At 44.5% G+C, this 20,253-nt stretch overlaps 1 protein-coding gene across 2 annotated transcripts in view; it reads left to right on the forward strand.

Annotated features, from left to right (window-relative positions):
- The window catches only part of DOCK8 (dedicator of cytokinesis 8), a 225,444-nt gene that overhangs the window by 189,041 nt on the left and 16,150 nt on the right, over nt 1–20,253 (forward strand). For both annotated transcript variants that reach the window (XM_039249540.1, XM_039249541.1), the window contains 11 exons: nt 419–601; nt 952–1,084; nt 2,002–2,089; nt 6,923–7,019; nt 8,841–8,975; nt 10,027–10,179; nt 11,460–11,618; nt 12,253–12,353; nt 13,120–13,312; nt 18,468–18,611; nt 19,831–19,962. In XM_039249540.1, coding sequence (XP_039105471.1) covers nt 419–601; nt 952–1,084; nt 2,002–2,089; nt 6,923–7,019; nt 8,841–8,975; nt 10,027–10,179; nt 11,460–11,618; nt 12,253–12,353; nt 13,120–13,312; nt 18,468–18,611; nt 19,831–19,962 — 1,518 coding nt within the window. The remainder of the gene's footprint in view (nt 1–418; nt 602–951; nt 1,085–2,001; nt 2,090–6,922; nt 7,020–8,840; nt 8,976–10,026; nt 10,180–11,459; nt 11,619–12,252; nt 12,354–13,119; nt 13,313–18,467; nt 18,612–19,830; nt 19,963–20,253) is intronic.

The raw sequence follows: 20,253 nt of genomic DNA on the forward strand, positions 1-20,253 counted from the left end.
TCTGGAGCCTAGCTAGTCTTTTTCTTGGCTCTAAGTTCAGCCCTCCCGTGTCCGTCCAGCTTGAAGGAGAAATTTGTAGAATCTTAGCAGCATGAAGCCCCTTTGTATCATTTAGACTTGGGGGAGGGGGCTGGTCAAGGCAGGACAGACCATCACACCACCCCGCTCCTGAGCCACAGGGTCCCCACAGCACGTGGACAAAAGTCTGGCACAGACGCAGCCCAGTGGAGCCCGTTTGCTGAGTGCACTCAGTGAACACGGCTTCCTACCCCAGGAAAGGACCAGCTCCTGGGAACGGCTCCCCAGCCTGGGAACAAGCATGATGACTGTTTTCTAAGAGATGAGCGTCCCCTAAGCTTCTGGTGTTTCCATTGCTCTACTTCTTCCCTTGTCTGCCCCGCCCTCTGCCCCCTTGCAGCCCTACAAACAGTACAACATGCTGAATGCTGACACGACCCGAAACCTCATGATCTGCTTCCTGTGGATCATGAAAAACGCCGACCAGAGCCTCATCCGGAAGTGGATCGCCGACCTGCCGTCCATGCAGCTAAACCGGATTTTAGATCTCCTTTTCATCTGTGTCTCGTGTTTCGAGTACAAGGTCAGTGTGAGGTGCCTCAGCCTGACACCAGCCTCTTCGCTCCCAAGTGCACATCTATCTTGTCCCTACTGCCCCCCGTTGATTGGGGAATGGAGGCGTCATTAGTTTTACTTGGTTCTGTATTGAGATCCATAACCTATTTGCATTCTAGATCTGGTCATCTCTCCAGGGAAGGACCTCTGCCTTCTGCAGAGAGAACCCCATTCTCATTCAGTTCCCCCAAACAGCATTTCCATGTGACACATGTCCAAACTGGCCGCTGTTGGCCATGGAGTGTTGGGTTTTGAGGATTCTCCCCGTGGACAAAGATCTCCGCACACTAAACGCCCTTCTGCGTCTGTCCTGTCCAGGGAAAACAGAGCTCTGACAAAGTCAGTACCCAAGTCCTGCAGAAGTCAAGGGACGTCAAGGCCAGGCTGGAAGAGGCTTTGCTGCGCGGGGAAGGGGCCAGGGGGGAGATGATGCGACGCTGCCGGGCTCCAGGTGTGTTGGCCTTTCCTTCCCTGCTTTCTGTCAGCAAGTTCTGCACCCTTGGTGAAGACGAGTCACTTATAGCTTATTTTTAAGCTGTTAGGATAATAAAGACAGGCAGATTCTAGGATTCTGTGTGTGGTGTATGGAATGCGAGCCGTGTGCTTTCCAGGGAAAGGTCCTGTCCTGAGGTCACAGGAACTTTGGAAGTGTCCCCAAATGCATCTTCCATTTAACACTTGTCATTGGGAAAGGTCACCTCCAAGAAGATGAGTCACAGGATAGACGAAATGTTGTCTCTCTCAAGACTGAAGCCTCTCCATCCGGACATTTGACGAGTCTTCGTAGAGCTTGGTCAAGACACTGGATAATTCTGGTTCCAAAACCATCTCCCCAGATCATTCAGGGTGTTATTAGATTGCAGCTGACTCCCCCCAAGGGTGTCAGAGTGCCTCAGTCCCCCAGGGACCCTGCCTGGAATGATCTCAAAAAGGCTGACCTCCTTGCTGTAGAATAGAGTCAGGTGCTCAGGCATGCTCAGTCTTGGTCACTGTGCTCAAAATTACAGAGTGACAGCTTGTTCTATGTGAAGGGACGCAGTGGCTGGGAACTTGTGGGGAGCTCAGCTCTTTCGATGGTGTTTGGGTGCCCTCATGTAACACCCGCATGCTCCAGTAATTCACTCAGAACCCCAGTTGGTGCTCACCAGCGCCCCGGAAAGGCAAGCGGTCTAGAGCTGTAGGCAGTCCATCCAAGAGCAGGCAGCCGGGACTTGAGCAGAGGCCTGTCTCCCACCGGCGTCCAGCCCGGGTCTAATTGACCAGAGACGCAGTACTGAGTCCTCTCTGGTGAGCTCGTTACGGAACTTCTGGTTATCTTAGAGGGTTTCACGCTAATCACATTCCTCTCGTGCATTTCTTAACTCCTAGGGAATGACCGATTTCCAGGCCTCAATGAAAATTTGAGATGGAGGAAGGAGCAGACACATTGGCGGCAAGCTAATGAGAAGCAAGATAAGTGAGTCACTCAGCAACTCTGTGCTACTTTTACACTAAAACCCAAAACTTTTTTTCTCAGGCTACTTGTATTACTGAAACAACTGCATCCTTCCGGGGGTAAGAAAATGAAACATCATTATCTGTGTAAATGTAGTTCATCCAGGAACCCAGGATAATCAAAGATATAAGGAATTATGATTTACAGCTCTTAAAACTTTATCACATTGATAGGCATTTAAGGAAAACTAATATTTAGCAATCGCTGATAGCTTGACGAAAGCGGCTGATGGGAAAAAGAGAGGGCATCCGAGACCACAGAATTCAAATTCATTTTGCTGTTCCGGAAACTTGTACAAAATGTGTAGTCAGAGATATTTTTGTCAGTATTACTCAATTTTTTTTTTAAATGGAAACATTCTAAATGCTCAAGAATAGGGAACTATGTAAGGAAGTGCTAGGTTGGTATTAAAACTTCATGACATGGGAAATGCTTATGATATAATGTTAGGTGAATAAGAGCAGGACAGACCCTTGATTTTAGAGTAGAATCTTTTTTAATGTTTTATTTATTTCTGAGAGAGAGAGAGAAACAGCATGAGCAGGAGAGGGTCAGAGAGAGGGAGGTACAGAATCTGAAACAGGCTCCTGGCTCTGAGCTGTCAGCACAGAGCCCAACGTGGGGCTCGAACCCACGAACCATGAGATCATGACTTGAGCTGAAGTCGGACGCTTAACCGACTGAGCCACTCAGGTGCCCCTTAGAGTAGAGTCTTAAATCTCTAACTGCATAGGGTAAATAGGGTGATTTTTTTAAGTTTATTTATTTTGTGAGAGAGCAAGCATGGGGAGGGGGGTGAGGCAGAGAGAGAGGAAGAGAGAAGTCAGAAGCAGGCTCTGCTCACTGTCAGCACGGAGCCCGACGTGGGGCTCAATCTCACAAACTGCCAGGTCATGACCCAAGCGAAAATCAACAGTTCGCCGCTTAACCGACTAAGCCGTTCAGGCACCCCTAGGATAAATACATTTTGAGACTGAAAGGAAACTTACCAAAATATTCACAATGGTTTTCCTTGGGTGATTCTCTTTGGGTATTGAGGTAAGAGATGTTTCCTTCTTTATACTATCCTGTATTTCCTATGATGGCTATGTGTAATATATATGTATATTAATATAAGCACATAAATATTAATATAATTATATGAATATTTATTCTATAGTCATAATTGTGTATGTGTTGTATATATTAATTATATACATATTAATATTTGTTAATTATATACTGATATTTAATGTATTTATATATTTATATGTACAATTAATTTATTAAGTATGTTAAACATTTATTAACACATATCAATATAATTATATAGATTATAAATATCAATATAATCACATAAATATACATATATAATATAATATAGAAATATATGTGAATTATCTTATATTTGATATATATTGCATACATTATATTACATATGCACACATATATACATATACATAAAATAATGTTATAATAATATAATATACAGTGGCGCCTGGGTGGCTCAGTTGGTTAAGTGTCCGACTTCGGCTCAGGTCATGATTTCACATTTCATGGGTTCGAGCCCCAGGTCAGACTCTGTGCTGACAGCTCAGAGCCTGAAGCCTGCTTCAGATTCTGTGTCTCCCTCTCTCTCTGCCCCTCCCCTGCTTGTGCTCTCTCTCGCTCTCTCTCTCTCTCAAAAATAAACATTAAAATATATATATATAATATACAAATATATATAAATTATATGCTATATAAATATATACACATATACATATACATATATGCACATATATATACATATACATAAAACAATGCATGCTATTATCAGAAAAAATATAAAAAATGGAAGAAAAATCCTGCTTGGATAAGAAAAATCCTGCTTGGATTGCATTCTATGAGATACCTATGTGTAGAAATTTGGATATATAAGGACATAAAAGGAAATATGTTGAAGAGACTGCTCATATCTGCTGTTCCTCTGTGCAGCGTATCACCTGCTGCATCTCAGGCTCCGCTGAGCCCAACACTGTATGATCGAAGGCACCGCCCCACACACTGGACAGGGCGTAGGCAGCGAATCTCCATGGGTATGAAGCACCCACACGGGGGTGGGGCAGACTTGAATAACAGTGCTGTTTTCCAAGTAAATAGAAGTTACTGTCTTTGTTGTCACCACAACAGTGATTCACTCTGGTCCGCTTATGGGACTTGGGAGAGTCGAATTTATTTTTAAAACATTACGGAGATAACCCTTGTTTATTACATATGTTGCAGACAACCCCTAATTGTTGCTGTCATTAGTAATAGCCAATGTCATTTGGCTATTTTATTCTTGCTCTGAGTTCCCCGAAGTAGTGTGTAAGATATTTGGTTCAAAGAATCCACAAATTCTAGTTCAGGCAATGCACCCCCTGGCCTCCCAAAGGAACCCCAATGAAAGAAATGTACATGTAGTTACGTGCTACAGAGCTGCCTAGGTGCTTAGGCCAGCTACCCTCTGATACTAGGAAGAGAGCCTAAGACGACATGCTTTTCCTGGGCTGCACAGGTTGATGTTTTCGAAACCTTCCCCCATTGCTGTTGCTCGCAGAAATAACTCCATCCTGAGTCGTTCTGTGCAGAGCCTCCCCATCCGCTCTGGGTCAGCTCCCAGCCCTGAGCTCACGGTGGGCGGCTCATTGTTGAGCTACAGATTCACCGCCTCAAATCACCAGGGGCGATGTGGGGTTTTGTTTGTTTCTTTCTTCAGGAGAAACCATGGTAAAATTGTAACTGCTCCCCTTAGCTATTTGGAACACTTACTGTAATTCTAACCATGGTGTCTCACCTTTTTCTTTCAGATCATTTTTCAATTATTTGGGATCTCTTTCTTTCAGAGCAGTAATTTTCAACATTAGAATCACCAGGGGAGCTGTAAAGCTCCCCGCGCCCAGGTGTTCCCCAGGCAGGTTAAATCAGAGCCTCCAGCAGTAGAATCCAGAAATCAGTATTTGGTGGACTCTCTGGGCAGTGATGTTGTGCAGACAAATTTGAGAACCAGTGTTTTAAAGGACTGGCTCCTAGGCTTTCTGAAAACTACTTTAGTGGTGGTGGTAGTTGCATGAAAATATAAACATACTTAGTACCAATGAACTGTATACTTAAAGATGGTTAAGATGGTGAGGACGCCTGGGTGGCTCAGTCGGTTAAGCTTCCAACTTAGGCTCAGGTTATGATCTCCTGATTTGTGAGTTTGAGCCTCACATCGGGCCCTGTGCTGACAGCTCGGAGCCTGGAGCCTATTTCAGATTCTGTGTCTCCCCCTCTCTCTGCCTCTCCCCTGCTTGTGTTCTGTCTCTCTCTGTCTCTCAAAAATGAATAAACATTAAAACATTTTTTTCAGTGGTAAAGATGGTAAGTTTTATGTTGTGTGTATTTTAGCACAATTGAAAATGAAAATGAAAAACAGATCTAAGTCTGCCTTATCCAATACAGTAGCCACATTAATTCCATAAGTGAACAATACAGGCCAGATTTTGAGGATTTTGTGCCAATGAAAGAACCTGAAAGATCTCATTAGTAATTTTTATAGTGATTACACGTGGACAGTTATTTTTTTCTGTATTGGGTTAAAGAGAAGATTTTAAGTTAACTCCACCTTTCTTTTTGCTCTCTTTGTTAATATGACTACTACAAAATGGAAAATAACACTTGTGTCCCTCATTACATTTCTGTTGGATAGCATCGCTCAAAATCTAAACCTACCAATGTTTTTTTCATAGCTTTTATATTTTAACTTTCTTATACAAATATTATCACTTGCAGAATGAGAAACAATGCAGAACACCTTGAGACCAGAGAGCCTAGCGTCAGCTTGAAAAGATTTAAACCCCAGGGAGATCTTGATTCTGAGCCCTTGGTGGTATCGAAGGAATGGCTGGGCCCCCACAATTGGGTGAGAGGGACCCAAGAACAGCTAAGTGGTGATCGTGCTCCCTGACTTGGGAACTCACATGATCATGCCCTGACTCCTGTGGCAACATTTTGGGTTCTGGAGCATCTCAGGAAAATCAATTCTTCACACTTTGCTTTCCTGGCCATACATGTAGCTGATACAAAATATCCCTTTACAGCTTCACCTGGATTTTAGGAGAACCCATGAACTAGTGCCTAAAATGTTCCAGTTCCTCAAAATGAAATCTCGTAGAGAAGCAGCACCAGGCGATTTCCTGTTCCCCAGTGGGTAATAACTGGTTACGTCCACAGGAATGCAACCTTCCTGCCCACTGGGGAGAAACGAAAGGTCCACACTTGACCAAGCACCCCCAAGGTCTTCTTCGGGAAGTCAAGAGACTGACTCTTCCCTGCCCCCATTCAGAAGCACCTCTCTTTCCCAATCCAGCAGTAGTGTTGTTTGCCAAGGTCACATCACAGCTGGCCTCGCTGCCTCTGGTTGTGGTGGAGGCTTCCCTTGACTCAGATCTAGGAACGATTTCCATGCACGAAATACAAGAATGGCCCGAGGTTTCACGCAGCGATCGGACTGGCGAGCCTAATTGCTAGTAGCAACCAGTAATTGCTTTTCTACCCATTTGGTTATTTCTGTAATTGTCATCGTGATTCATGACAGTTGGGCTGCAGATGACCTGGAGACTTGACCTAGAAAATCTTTTGGACCAGGCACTAATCTCGGAAAGCACCGTGCCCTCCTTTTTACCTGTAGCCAGCAGACGCTCTGCTCAGAACATTTCTTTACGCCACGGTACATAGATTGCCATCATTGGAATATGGCCAGGCTTGATATGCGCTTTAACTTGACCTTTTTTTCTTTTTCTTTTTTCTTAGAACAAAGGCAGAGTTAGATCAAGAAGCCTTGATCAGTGGCAATCTGGCTACAGAAGCAAATTTAATCATCCTGGATATGCAGGAAAACATTATCCAGGTGAGGACAACATGCATCTGATCTATTCACCAGGAATATGTTTGCTGGACTTTAATAAGGAGTTCTGTATCGATAGTTATGGAAGATATAAATGCGATCCCCAAATGCCTTTGTTTTCCTTGCTAGTTATACTAGTGTTCACCTTTCAAATTCCAGAGATACTGAACATTCTTCTGGCTTCTTTGATTTGCTGTTCACTTAGGTGCTTGACAAGCTGACCCTCACAGTTAAATCTGCCAAGTATGTGCCAAGCTTATAACATAGACGGCAGGCTTATAGTTCATTATCTAAAATAGGGATGGTAGCTAAGGTTTGTTTCTTTGTTGTTTGATGGGTCAACTCCAGTTGAATTATAGGTGATGAGAGCTAAGATTATGACAGGACCAGATTTTTTTAAAAAGATGCTTAATATGCATAATAAGGTCTACTTTGGACACAAATTGGTGAGGGAAAGTCACTTGTACCATGACTTTGCCCTCCCCACTGCAGAAAAGTATAGAGCCACTGTGGGCTTTGCAGAAATACAATTTACTAGGCTAATTTTATCTTCTAAGTGAATGTTTCCAAGAATTCGCAAGGAGTCCAAGTGACCGTGGATTTTTGGTTAACCTGAGAAGTGAGTCCTCCATGTTTCTAGTGAGGCATCATTTATTTGGGTAGGTCCAGCATTGCTTTTTGGAGCTGGGAAAAGAAGTATGGTTGAAACACTTTTTTTTTTTTTTTTTTAGAGAGAGAGAGAGACACAGAGTGAGCAGGGGAGGATCAGAGAGAGAGGAGTCACAGACTGAAACAGGCTCCAGGCTCTGAGCTGGCAGTCAGCACAGAGCCTGACGCGGGGCTTGAACCCACTAACGGCGAGATCACGACCTAAGCGAAAGTCAGATGCTTAACCAACTAGGCCACCCAGGCGCCCCTGGTTGAAACACTTTTAAGCCATCTAACACCAAAGTCATTGTTGTGGAAAAATAAAGACAAGAAGTATGTGATATAAATATCACAAAAATAAAGACAAAAACATATGAAAGATAGCTTAAGTACGTGGCATCATATTGATTATGTCTTTATCCAACACTGCTTTGAGTGCTAATACTTAATGCCAGTCCTCAAAATGTGGTTGGTTTGTTGGGTTTTTTCATTTTCAAAGAAATGACACTTAACTTGTCCCTGTGGTGGTTTAGTCTTGCTGTTCTGTTAAGAAACACCGCTGCCCCCAAGCAGCCCCTTTTCTACTGGGAGGCCCACAATTATGCTTGGAAACCCACAAAGAAAGCACCTTCTATACAAAGAAAGAAAATTCCAAGAGCTGTTGTCTAGGATGGGGGCAGGCATCCGTTATAACTTAGTTTAGCAGCCCAGAATTAGGCGTAAGTCCCAAACCATTTGGGAGGTTTTATTTTATTTTTTAATGTTTGTTTATTTTTGAGAGACAGAGAGAGCACAAGCAGGGGGGAGGGGCAGAGAGAGAGGGAGACACAGAATCGGAAGCAGGCTCCAGGCTGTCAGCACAGAGCCCGACACAGGGTTCGAACTCACGAACCATGAAATGATGACCTGAGCCAAAGTCGGACGCTTAACCGACTGAGCCACCCAGGCACCCCCATTTGGGAGTTTTGGAATAAAGTCATTTGGAAATAGGTCTTCAGCCGTCATGGTAATGATCGACGTGTGTGGCCGCTTCCCACACCCGTAGCATCTTAGATCAAGAGAGATGGAGCATGAGCATCGCTGTGCCAGTCGTCAAGAGCACCTACTTGGGTCTTCACCCCTCCGCTCACTGACACAGCACAGGGATTCAGTGATGCTCTTCTTCCATTTCCCCAGGCAAGCTCGGCTCTGGACTGTAAAGACAGCCTGCTGGGCGGTGTTCTCAGGGTCCTCGTGAATTCTCTGAGCTGCGACCAGAGCACCACCTACCTGACTCACTGCTTTGCAACACTCCGGGCCCTCATTACCAAGGTAAACATGCGATGCTTGTTTTCTTACTCTTAATTAACAGCGGAAAGTCCCTTCCGGACTCACACTCCTCCCTGTAGGTGCACCAAAGCCCACGTAGCCTGGTATCAAGTGACATCGAGGTAAAGGTTTTAAGTCTCCGTAGGAATGTTGAGAAGGCGCCACAGAGAAGAAAAACGGTGGCTCTCACACTTGAAATGTGGACAAAACTGTAGAAATTTGGCATGTCCCTGGAGACATGAGAGCAAAAACAGGTGACCACCTTTACCTTTCCTTCTGCCTTTTAATACCGCATCGGAGTGAGATTAACATCCTACACATGACTCCCATCAATAAGTCCTGCAAAATGTCACGTCACAAAATGACAGAGGATCTAGAAATAAGTTGCTTAGATCCTGGAGAATACAGTTTCCTTACCTAAAATGGTCTAATGCAGTTTATTTTCTCCCCTTGTAATGGAAAAACCTTAGTACCTGCTTCGTGGGATCTCTTATATATATATATAAGATATATATATATATATATTTTTTTTTTTTAAGTTTATTTACTTATTTAAGTAATCTGTACTCCCAGTGTGGGGCTTGAACTCAAGATGCCGAGATCCAGATTTGCACGCTCTTCTGACTGAGCCAGACCTTTTTCTTATATTTAGAAAGTAGAATTCCTCTGCTCTCCCCTGAGGATTAGTTTCTCTTTCTTAGTCACCAGTAATTTGCCGGGGTGGTGGGGCGGTGGGGGGGTGGGGGGGAGGGTGTAAACTCAGGAAAGTTCCTTCAGTGTTGTGACTTTGCCCGCTGCAACCTGGCTACCATGATGCAATTTAATTATGCCGCCCTGATCTTAGTTGTACGGTTCGTAATTAAATTCTGGAGTCGACTCTATGGCTCCAATTCATCTTCTGACTCAAGGAGCTCATTATTTCCGTGGAGCATTGCATGAGTTCCTCTGGGCTTTCTGCTTGTCCCAGCAGACGCCGCCTCTTTCAACAGGCACCCGGTCCAGAAAGCCTGTGAAGGTGCCAGGTGACGCCTAATGGCCCCTGTGTCTCTCCTAGTTTGGGGACCTGCTGTTTGAGGAAGAGGTGGAGCAGTGTGCAGACCTGTGTCAGCGAGTGCTACACCACTGTAGCAGCAGCATGGACGTGACGCGGAGCCAAGCCTGTGCCACCCTCTACCTCCTCATGAGATTCAGCTTTGGAGCCACCAGCGTAAGAGCTCAGACCGGCTGGGGGCCCCAGAATCGGCAGAGAAAGTCAGTGCAAAGCACTGGTTGAGAATAGGTGGCAAGGCTCCCATTTTCTCATGTCCCTTGTGAAGGAAAACAGTTGACCATGTAGATGGATCGCAGCCTTTGAATGTGTGACCAGCAATGAATATGAAGAGAGTGGTTTCCATCTGTGTGTTTCAATGTAAAGAATGAATGAATGTATGTAGGTTAGACGTTGTCATCTGTGAAAAGAAATAGAGCAAGCAGGTTAAGAATTCAGAAGCGTTTGTCTTGTTCCCCAGTTCTGAGTGAATGGTGCCAGAATGACCTGTGGAAGAGGAATTGAAATGATCAGTGTCATCTGCACCTGGCTTTTTTTTTTTTTTTTTTTTGAGAGAGGAAGAGACAGAGCATGAGCAGGGGAGGGGCAGAGAGAGGGAGACAGAATCTGAAACAGGCTCCTGGGTCTGAGCTGTCAGTACAGAGCCCGACACGGGGCTCGAACCCACAAGCTGTGAGATCGTGACCTGAGCTGAAGTCGGACGCTTAACCGACTGAGCCCACAGGTGTCCCTGCACCTGGCTTTGAACTGAAGCTTGGCAGCCTTTGGAATTCGGCTTTAGAGGGGAACCCTCAACCTTTGCTTTCATTTATCTAGATTTTGGTATGTTCTTTGGGAAATTACATTGTGTTCATATTAATGAGGGTGCTCAAGAGGTATTAAAAGATAAATTGGCCCCTGGGGAAAAAGGCAGAGCCCCCCCCCCCCCCCCCCGGCAGAATGTGCTAGGTATAACCATTTGAAATATCCTCAGGGGCCCCCAGGGTAGCCATATTTTTCCATAGGGCTCGAAAGGAGGGAGAAATAGAAAGTCCCTGCCTCTCCAGGGTCCAAACTCTCAGAAAGTGTAGCCATGGAGATCCTGTTCCTGCCTGCAGTTTAAGTCAAGTCCCAAAAGAGGAATCTTGGCAGAGAAAGATACATCTTTGAGACCGAACTTTGCAGGCAGCTTCACGCCGGGCAGCATGGAGGCCATCCAGCCCTCAATGAAAATTTAAAGGGAGCTGACAGATTTATGTCGGAGCAATATCCACTTAAACCATTTAAATAACAGCATGGATCTTGGAAAGTGTAGCTCATGTCTCATTGAGGGGAAAGGATATGGTGGAGACGGGGAAAAAGAGACACTGGGGGGCCATCGGTGTCTGGCCTCATGGCCTCCCGTCGTCTGCTAGCCCGGTGCCTCTTACTCGGTCCGTCTCATCTTTCTCCTGCTACAGAACTTCGCCAGGGTAAAGATGCAGGTAACCATGTCTCTGGCATCTTTGGTGGGCAAAGCACCAGACTTCAATGAGGAGTACCTGAGAAGGTCCTTGAGAACGATCCTGGCCTATGCGGAAGAGGACACAGCCATGCAGGCCACTCTTTTCCCCACTCAGGTAGATTGAAGGTCATGCCTTGTCGTAGGCATGGGATCGGGATCAGCCAATTATAAACCTGTGTATATGTGCATATGTGTGTGTGTGTGTGGGAGGGTACTATGTAATTATATAACATATACTATGATTATATACCAGTTATATATTATACATAAAATATGTAAATATTATGTGTACATATCTATGTAATATATAACATTAATGTTATAATATATAGTATACATAACCTGAATAGCATAATATAACATATTACATATGTGTGAAATCTAAGCTGACTCCTATTTGGTATTAAAAAAAAAAAAAACCATGATGTTCCAGAGTACAGTTTAGGGCTTTTCAGGTTGCAAATAACTGAAACTAGTTCAAGTTCATTTCAAGAAAAAGAGGGAAGATAGTATTAGGATTCAGGGCCCGTTCATGGATCCCAAGGGCCAACTCTCATCTGAGCCTCAGAAGCATGTGGACCTGAAAAGATGAAGGCCACAGAGGATCCATCTAGACTCCCCTACACCTGCGAGCTCTGTTCCCATAGGGAAGGACGTTCACGGCTATCCCTTGACCTGACAAAGCAGCGCTAGCTTGTTACTGTGGATTACAAAGCCAGGATTGCTTACAGGTATATACTGTTTTGCAGGTGGAAGAACTTCTCTGCAACCTGAATAGCATCTTATATGACACGGTGAAAATGAGGGAATTTCAGGAAGACCCTGAGATGCTTATGGATCTCATGTACAGGTAAACTTTTCTGATAAAACCAAAAGGTGTCAGTCAAGGGTCTAGGCCTTGTTACTCTTCGGTTCTCATTAGTGTAATTATCATAAGCCACGTGGGTACGCTATTTTGGATGACATCCGAAAGTGTACCTATAAATTGGTAGGAATTAACCATTCAGAGTGGGTTGATTCATGTACATGTTTTTAGAACTCTCTCCCTAATTTAGAGTGAAGTATCTTTTACAACAGTATCTTCTACTTAGCAAAGAATGAGAGAAAAGAACTCTTGTCATATGAATTATTTCCTATATGTTTTTTCCCCAGTTATATTCAGATATACATGTACAGTTGTGTGTAGAAATCCTGTCTCATTTTACAGTTTGAAGCTTTGTTTTATGGTCCTTGTTCAGGAGAAACTACTTACAGAAATAAATGTGTTCTGATGTGAGGTCATAGAAGGGTCGTACTTTTGTCTCTGTTATTATTTTGAGAGGAAGTAAAGAAAAGGAAGGAAATTGCTAGATATCCATTAAAATAGACATCGTTTTTCTTAGGTCTTTTTCTTCCCCACAAAACTTCAATTAAATGCTATGTCTTGGGGTCCAGCCCAGCCTACCTCTGGAATGAAAACAGCTAGACTGAGAAATGTTTGCTTTTTCCTCTCATGTTCTGAGCATGTTGGGGAAACTCTTGGGATGGGGGATTCCACGGGGGAACAGTGGCCACACACAGCAGAAAAAGAGTGTCATTGGCCAGCCGGCCCTGAAACCCTCTCAATATGTCCTCAGAATTGCCAAGAGTTACCAGACATCTCCTGACCTGCGGCTGACGTGGCTCCAGAACATGGCAGAGAAACACATGAAGAAGAAGTGCTACACGGAGGCCGCCATGTGCCTGGTGCACGCGGCCGCCCTCGTGGCTGAGTACCTGGGCATGCTGGAAGACCACAGCTACTTGCCCGTGGGCAGCGTCAGCTTTCAGGTGGGGGACAAGTTCAGCTCTGCCTGTAGGGTGGCGGTTCTCACCTGGGGGGAGCACTCTTGCCCCCCACCCCAGCAGGCATGTGTCAGTCTCTGAAGACATATTTGTTTGGTACAACCGGGGGTTACATCTGACACGTATAATAAGCTAGGGATGCTGCTGAACGTTCTAGGATGCCTGTCAGTTCCCACCACAAAGAATTATCTGGCCCCAAATATCAATCAGTAGTGCCAAGGATGAAAGAAATCTGCTTCAGTCTATTACATCTGCCTCTTCTAATCGCTTTACATCTTGTTTGGGGTATTTGTTAATTACGTACAATAAATGTAGAGTTGATAGGCAGTGCAGACATCCCCAAGCACTCAGATCCACGGTTTCATTCGACCCTCCCCCATCGACCAGTGAAGCAGGCACACAGGCAAGGTGTTATAACTCCCACTTTACAGGTAAAGAAACTGAGACAGCAATTATTCTCTTTTTCTCCTTTAAGCTCTTTCTCAAAGACGTGTAGTTGGCACAGTACACGGACAACTGTGAAAGCACTTTCCAAACCCTGGAGAAATCATTTCCCTCGGGGCCCATTCATTCGACCAAAGCCCCCAACTCTGTAGTGTCCAGCCCTTTAGTCCCAAATCAAGGAAGAACCACATCGACCTGGGAAGAGAAAAAAGGAGCTGAATCAGTACTTTCGGGCTCAGGCCACGATGCTCAGTGGCGACTTGGACAGCCTTTGCTGATTAGTTTAATACAGTCTTTAGAGAAAACAAAAGTTTTATGAGTACCTTTTTAAGACACACATAATTTGCAGAAATGACTATCCTTGAAACCATGGACAATATAGTACAGTAATAGAGCCCCCTTCAAGCCAGACTCACAGTCACTTACAAGTGACGTGTTTGTATTATCTTTGCTTGCATCTACGTGACTGATTTTATAAAAGACTTTATCCCATTATTGTTCTTCAACACAATTCTGTGATGGCTGTGTGAACCAGAGGGAGAGGACGATTCAAAGCGTCTTCCCCAGGCTTCGAGAAGAAGTCTCTGGAACTGGTGCTGGGGGGCCAGGAGCTTCGGATTTTCTAGAACTCCGTTCACCTCTTCACCTGTTTGCTTCTTGTTATTGACCCCTCTTATGGCTTTTGATAACAATAATATTTATTCTAACGTTTTATTCTCAGCAAGCGAACTCTATGCTCAATTCAGAAATGCTTGTTATAACAGCCAAAAGTGAAATTCTTTTCCAAAAAATCATAAAAATATCACATCTGATTTTCATTCACATACATGTGGAAGAAAGCTATAAAAATCATTTTAGAGGTATCTGGTTCTTTCATCACATTTATTTTGGCCATTTGGATATCATCAAGGATAAATTTTGTAAGTGCTACTCTTTCAATTCCCAGAAAATCTTTAGGTGTTTTACTTAATGTTGAATTATATCACCCTCTTTTCGTATTTCATTAACTGAACCATTTCCTAACATTCTTTTATGCCTTTTTCACAGTTACTATATATTTTTTAATTTTTTAATGTTTATTTTATTTGAGAGAGGGCGCTCCTGCACAGTGGGGGAGGGGTGTGGGAGGTGTGGAGAGAATCTCAGGCAGGCTCCATGATGTCAGTGCAGAGCCCCATGAGAGCTCTCATGAACCATGAGATCATGACCTGAGCCAAAATCAAGAGTCGGATGTTTAAACAACTGAGCCACCCCTCACTGTGCCCCTCACAGTTACTATATTTTATTTGCTATTGATCACCTAAGTTTTAATGGCATTTCATTATTGACTCTCATGTTTGGTAAGCTTAACAATTCTAATTTCACCTAGAATACAGTGGATTTGCTTATAATAAGCCTTGCCAAGGCAAGATAGGATAGTTCTTCTAGAACCAACAGAATTCCACATTTCCTCTACATGGGGCATGTAGCTCTATTTTTAATACATCTATATCCATTCATTTATTGTTAGATGATATTTACTGAGAATTTATTGTATTTTCATGAACTTCAATTCTAGCCAGGGAGAGCAACATCAGATAACTATTCGATTCCTTGTTGAACTACAATTATGATAAAAGTAATAAAGACGTACAAGATGCCGGGAGTGTTTATCATGTGACCTAACCTGGGGATTGTGGGAAGCTCAGAAGGATCAAGAAAGGGAAGGGGAAGGCAGAACGAACTGTGAAGTATGAGGTCTTCATGATATGTAGAACATGGTGAAGTAGGTGTTCTCAGCTACGGAAGAGGAGCCAAATTATGTCGTTGCCCATGACCCAATCCCTTTCTCTCAAGTGAGACATACCAGATATTTTTGGAAATATGTGCTTGCGAGTGACAAATACCTAACCTAGACTGACCTTAGCGGAAGTGGAATTTATCAGCTTGCATGAAGGAGGCGAGGCGAGGTGAGGTGAGCAGCACCAAGCAAGGCCATCAGACCTCAATGTCATCACTACTTTCTGTATCTTCTTTCCCTTATGTCCACTTCATTCCGCACAGGTTTCCCACACTAGCTGAGAAGTATTTAGGTTAATGCCTTCCCCGGTTCAAGACCAGGAGAATAGAGAGATGGTTCATTTCCAGCAGTTCCCAAGAAAGTCTCAGTGGATCTTATTGGTTCTGAGAGGGTCACATGTTCATCCCTGAACCAATCATAATGGCCAGAGAAATGGAATGCTCTGATTGCCTGGACCAGAGTGGAAGTCCACCCCAGGAGTGTGGTTCCTTAGTTTACAGAAAGATGAAGGACTTCTGGACAGCATTAAACACAGATGTCCAGAGTTGATTTTTTAAATACTGTGTGCTTTCGTTTTCAGCCTTGTTCTGCTCCAATAAAATTGAATTATTTGGAAAAGAATTATAAGCTGGAGATAAATAAATCTGTGCGAGGAAAATAACCTTGAGGCCACTGAATTCCAAGGCACTGAGATCATTGAAATTCTGTGCCCCAGAGTGCAGTGTTTATTCCACAAACGTAGATATAGCTACATTCTCAGATGCTGCTGTTACTTTTACCTCCCTGATCCCCAAGCCAGGGAAGTCTGCCAGAATCCTTTTCCTCTGATTACAGCTAATAAAGCTACATTACTTGAGATCTGTTCCTCTAGCTGTAGAAAATTGCATACAGTTCTAGTAGTACTGATTTCTTGAGGTATTAGATTCTTTTAGCAGAATCCCTTGGACCTTCTGTTATTCCAGTCTGGAAACATCATAATAGAAAGACCAGGCTTGGAAAAAAGACTGGCTCAAGGAATTCTGAGAGCCTCCTATATTCCTAAAACTACAGTACAGGCTGGGATATGAAGATAGAAGACCATGACCTGTCTCTTCCCTGATTGATAAGGTTGATTCACCTGATTGATCTTGCTACCCAGGCCAGGAGACACAGATATTTTACTTCTCAAGCCAACTCTGGTCAATTATTAGTAGCCGACTGGAATGCTATGCTAGAAAAAATTTTGAGACTATAGTTGACCCTTGAACAACATGGGGTACCCCCGACATGGTCAAAAATCTACATATAACTTTAACTCCCCCTAAACTTAACTGCTAGTAGACCACTGTTGAGCAGACACCTTACTGGTAACAAAAACAGTCAATTAATATGTATTTTGTATGCTGTATTTATAATATCTTGTATCCTTACAGTAATACCTAATTCTTCCTTGCTTTCTTTTTGGTATTTCTACTATTTCTACCTGGTTTGTGGGTTTTTTCAAATTGTTGCAAATCTCAAAAATTTTTCCAATATGTATTTTTTAATGCATATAAGTGGGCCGTTGCACCTCAAACCCATGTGGTTCAAGGATCAACTATGCATCCAAACTCAACAGAAATGGTGCTGTGGTTGATTAGTTATGCCTGCATGAGTGTAAGCATAGGGAAGAGTGGCATGTGTGCTACCTGTTTGCAGTCTGTCAGCTGGAGGGATTTCCCATGTCTTTTATGCTCTGTGTACATTTCTTCCACAGCTGTGAGGTTGAAGAAAAGTCTCTTAAGATGTCAAGAGTATGAGAGTCACCACAAGGACTGGAGAGGGGGTGAGGCAAGAGAAGCGCACATGGAGCAGAATTTAAGGAAGTGCTCACTCTTAGGGTCACGCAAGTTCAGAGTCGCCACTTACAAGACCCTGAGAGTGAATGCCTCCCTAAGTTTTATGCCCTTGGTTTCTCGCTTGGTTCACGCTAGCTCCGACCCTGGTTAGTGCACTCCCTGCTGGAGACTTTCTACTCTGTGGTTTGTGTAAAGGGAAAGTTGTAAAAAAGAACAAAATGAGCAAAAACAACAGTAACTGCTGTGTTGCCATCAACACGTCACGAGGAGGAAGGACAGTCGCACTTGCTGTTATAGGACTGTTTGCCTGACAAGTCAGTGGCAGTGTACTCCGCACGTTCACCTGGCTGTCGGAACAGGGAGTCTAGTTAACTGTTAATTGGACCTTGCCTTTAATTTTTTTAATGACAGAGAGAGAGAGAGAGGGAGAGCCAAGTAGGCTCCACACCCTCAAGCGCGTCCCGGTCCTTCAAACCATGAGATCATGACCTGGGTTGCAATTAAGAGCCAGGTACCTAACTGACTATGCCACCCAGACACCCGCCCTGGTCTTTGCCTTTTAAAAACCATGACCTCAGGGTGCCTAGGTGGCTCAGTCAGTTAAGCATCAGACTCTTATTTCAGGTCATGTTCTCTCAGTTCGTGAGTTCAAGCCCCACAATGGGTTCTGTGCTGACAACTCATAGCCTGCTTGGGATTCTCTCTCTTCCTCTCTCTCTGCCCCTCCCCTGCTTGCTGGCTCATGCTCTGTCTCAAAATAAATAAATAAACTTAAAAAAAAATGACCCTTACTGGATGTCCCCTAGGGTCATTTCACAAAAGTATCTCAACCGTTGTTACGTTGAAGTAAGTGTCCTTTATATACTTCCTAATGCTTAAAAAGAAAAGGCTGTAAGTTTTGAACACCAGTTGCTCTGTGTCCCTTCAGCACCATCAGCAGCCAGAGCCTCCTCTGGGCGGAATTAGAGACCTTGTAAAATCACAGGCTGGGCGAGGACCTTTGGACATGGGTGCCTCAGTGCTACAACTTGGGTTCCCACGGTACCTCTCGATCATGTGGCTCCCCTCTCCCCTGGGCTTATACTCAGATCTCTTTCAGAATATTTCTTCCAACGTGCTGGAGGAGTCTGCAGTCTCTGATGACACCTTGTCGCCAGATGAGGACGGTGTGTGCTCGGGCCGGTACTTCACCGAGAGCGGCCTGGTGGGCCTCCTGGAGCATGCGGCTGAGCTGTTCAGCACGGTCAGTGTGTGCAAAGGGCCGGGGGCCTCCTTGTGGGTGAGCCCCCTGGCCTGGGCGATGCAGTCCTAGTGCCGAGCCTGGTGCTAGGGTGCGCGGGGGGGTGGGGTGACCCCGGATTGACTTTTGACAGTTGCCTCAGCTCTCCAGGTTGCTGAGAGAGCTTTCATCGCTGCAGTATTCTGGTTTTCATGCCCAGCTCTTTGGCTGGGCAGCAGCTACGCTGCATTATCTCCATTTTAACAGGGTCGAAATTAGGCTGCAGAGAGGTGCAGTGGCTCACCCCAGGTTACACCGCAAATGACAAGGCGTGTTCTCACGCCCTCGTTTTCCCTCTCATGGAGAAAAATATCAGGGCAGAGCCACTGGGAGGAGATAGAAGGAAGAGATCGACTGTCTTCCTTTCTGGCAACTGGGTCATCCCCAGGTTTGTCACAGAGCCGGACCAGCTCAGAGAATCGTGGGGGCACAGACCACTGCGACTCCCCCCATTCCTCTAGTCTGGGTCTAACCACTCCTAATAAGAGGAAAAATAGGTAGATTGAGTCTGTGGCATCCGGGGCAGGGAAGAAAGTCTCTTGCCTATTTTCATGTTGGTGATCCCTCACCCCCCGCCTTCCCCCAGGTTTAAGCCATGTAAATATCTAATATGTCACCATATTTAGCTGATCCAATTTTATGTTTCTATTTTTCTTTCTTTTCTGCTTTTCATTTCCAATGTCCTACCCTACATCTCTATGTATTTTAATTACTGTTTTAGCTCTCTTTGCTTTTTTCTGTTTTCTGTTTCAAGATTCAGAGGAAGTGCAATATACTTCTGGTTTTTCTTAAAATGCAAGGACGTGGATGCTAGTTAGAATCCTAGCTTCTCCCTTCAGGCACGCATTGAACATCGGGCTGCAGGGTGACCCCTGATGCCATTCAAACCCGCTGAAGCTGTCTTCCTGAATAGTTACTAGTCTCTGTAGCCAATCTCCTGTCTGTTTTTATCCCTCGAAAACCCTTTTGCCCACTTAATGTCATCGTAAAGCACCATTTAGCATGTATCTAGTTGGCTGTGAGCGCTCCAGCCAGCTATCCCATAGAGGCTCAGACATCACTCCTGTGCTGGAAAACATCATGGTGCCAGTTGGGAACCGTTCTCCAGCACATACTGAACTCTGCTTGCTCTTCTTAGCTTTCCAAGGGATTCACTTCTTTTTTATTTCCTTCTCTTTCCAAGGGAGGACTGTACGAGACGGTTAACGAGGTCTACAAGCTGGTCATTCCCATCCTGGAAGCACATAGGGACTTCCGGAAGCTGACGTCCACACACGACAAGCTACAGAAGGCTTTCGACAGCATCATCAGCAAGGTAGCTGGGGACCCTGGCCGGCAGACCCTGTTGCCTGGCAGCAATGTGACCCTGTCCCAGAGACGCTTAGCCCTGCTTCCTCTCCAGGGAGGGATTTGCCTCAAGTGCATCATTGCTGTAGCTCTCACCTACCAAAGGGGAGGGGAGGGGCTGGGAATAGGCAGGGCCAGAGTTCAGACTGTGAAAGGAAGCAGCTTCAGTTACTTTACAACCAGGAAATATAAGAATCTTTTAAATTCACTTAAAAGAAGTCCTAGAAACCTTTTATGGCATTTCGATTATTTCCAAAGT

The sequence above is a fragment of the Hyaena hyaena genome, unplaced genomic scaffold (assembly GCF_003009895.1).
Source record: "Hyaena hyaena isolate Hyena2069 unplaced genomic scaffold, ASM300989v1 scaffold_341, whole genome shotgun sequence".
In the NCBI taxonomy this organism is placed as follows: Eukaryota; Metazoa; Chordata; class Mammalia; order Carnivora; family Hyaenidae; genus Hyaena; species Hyaena hyaena.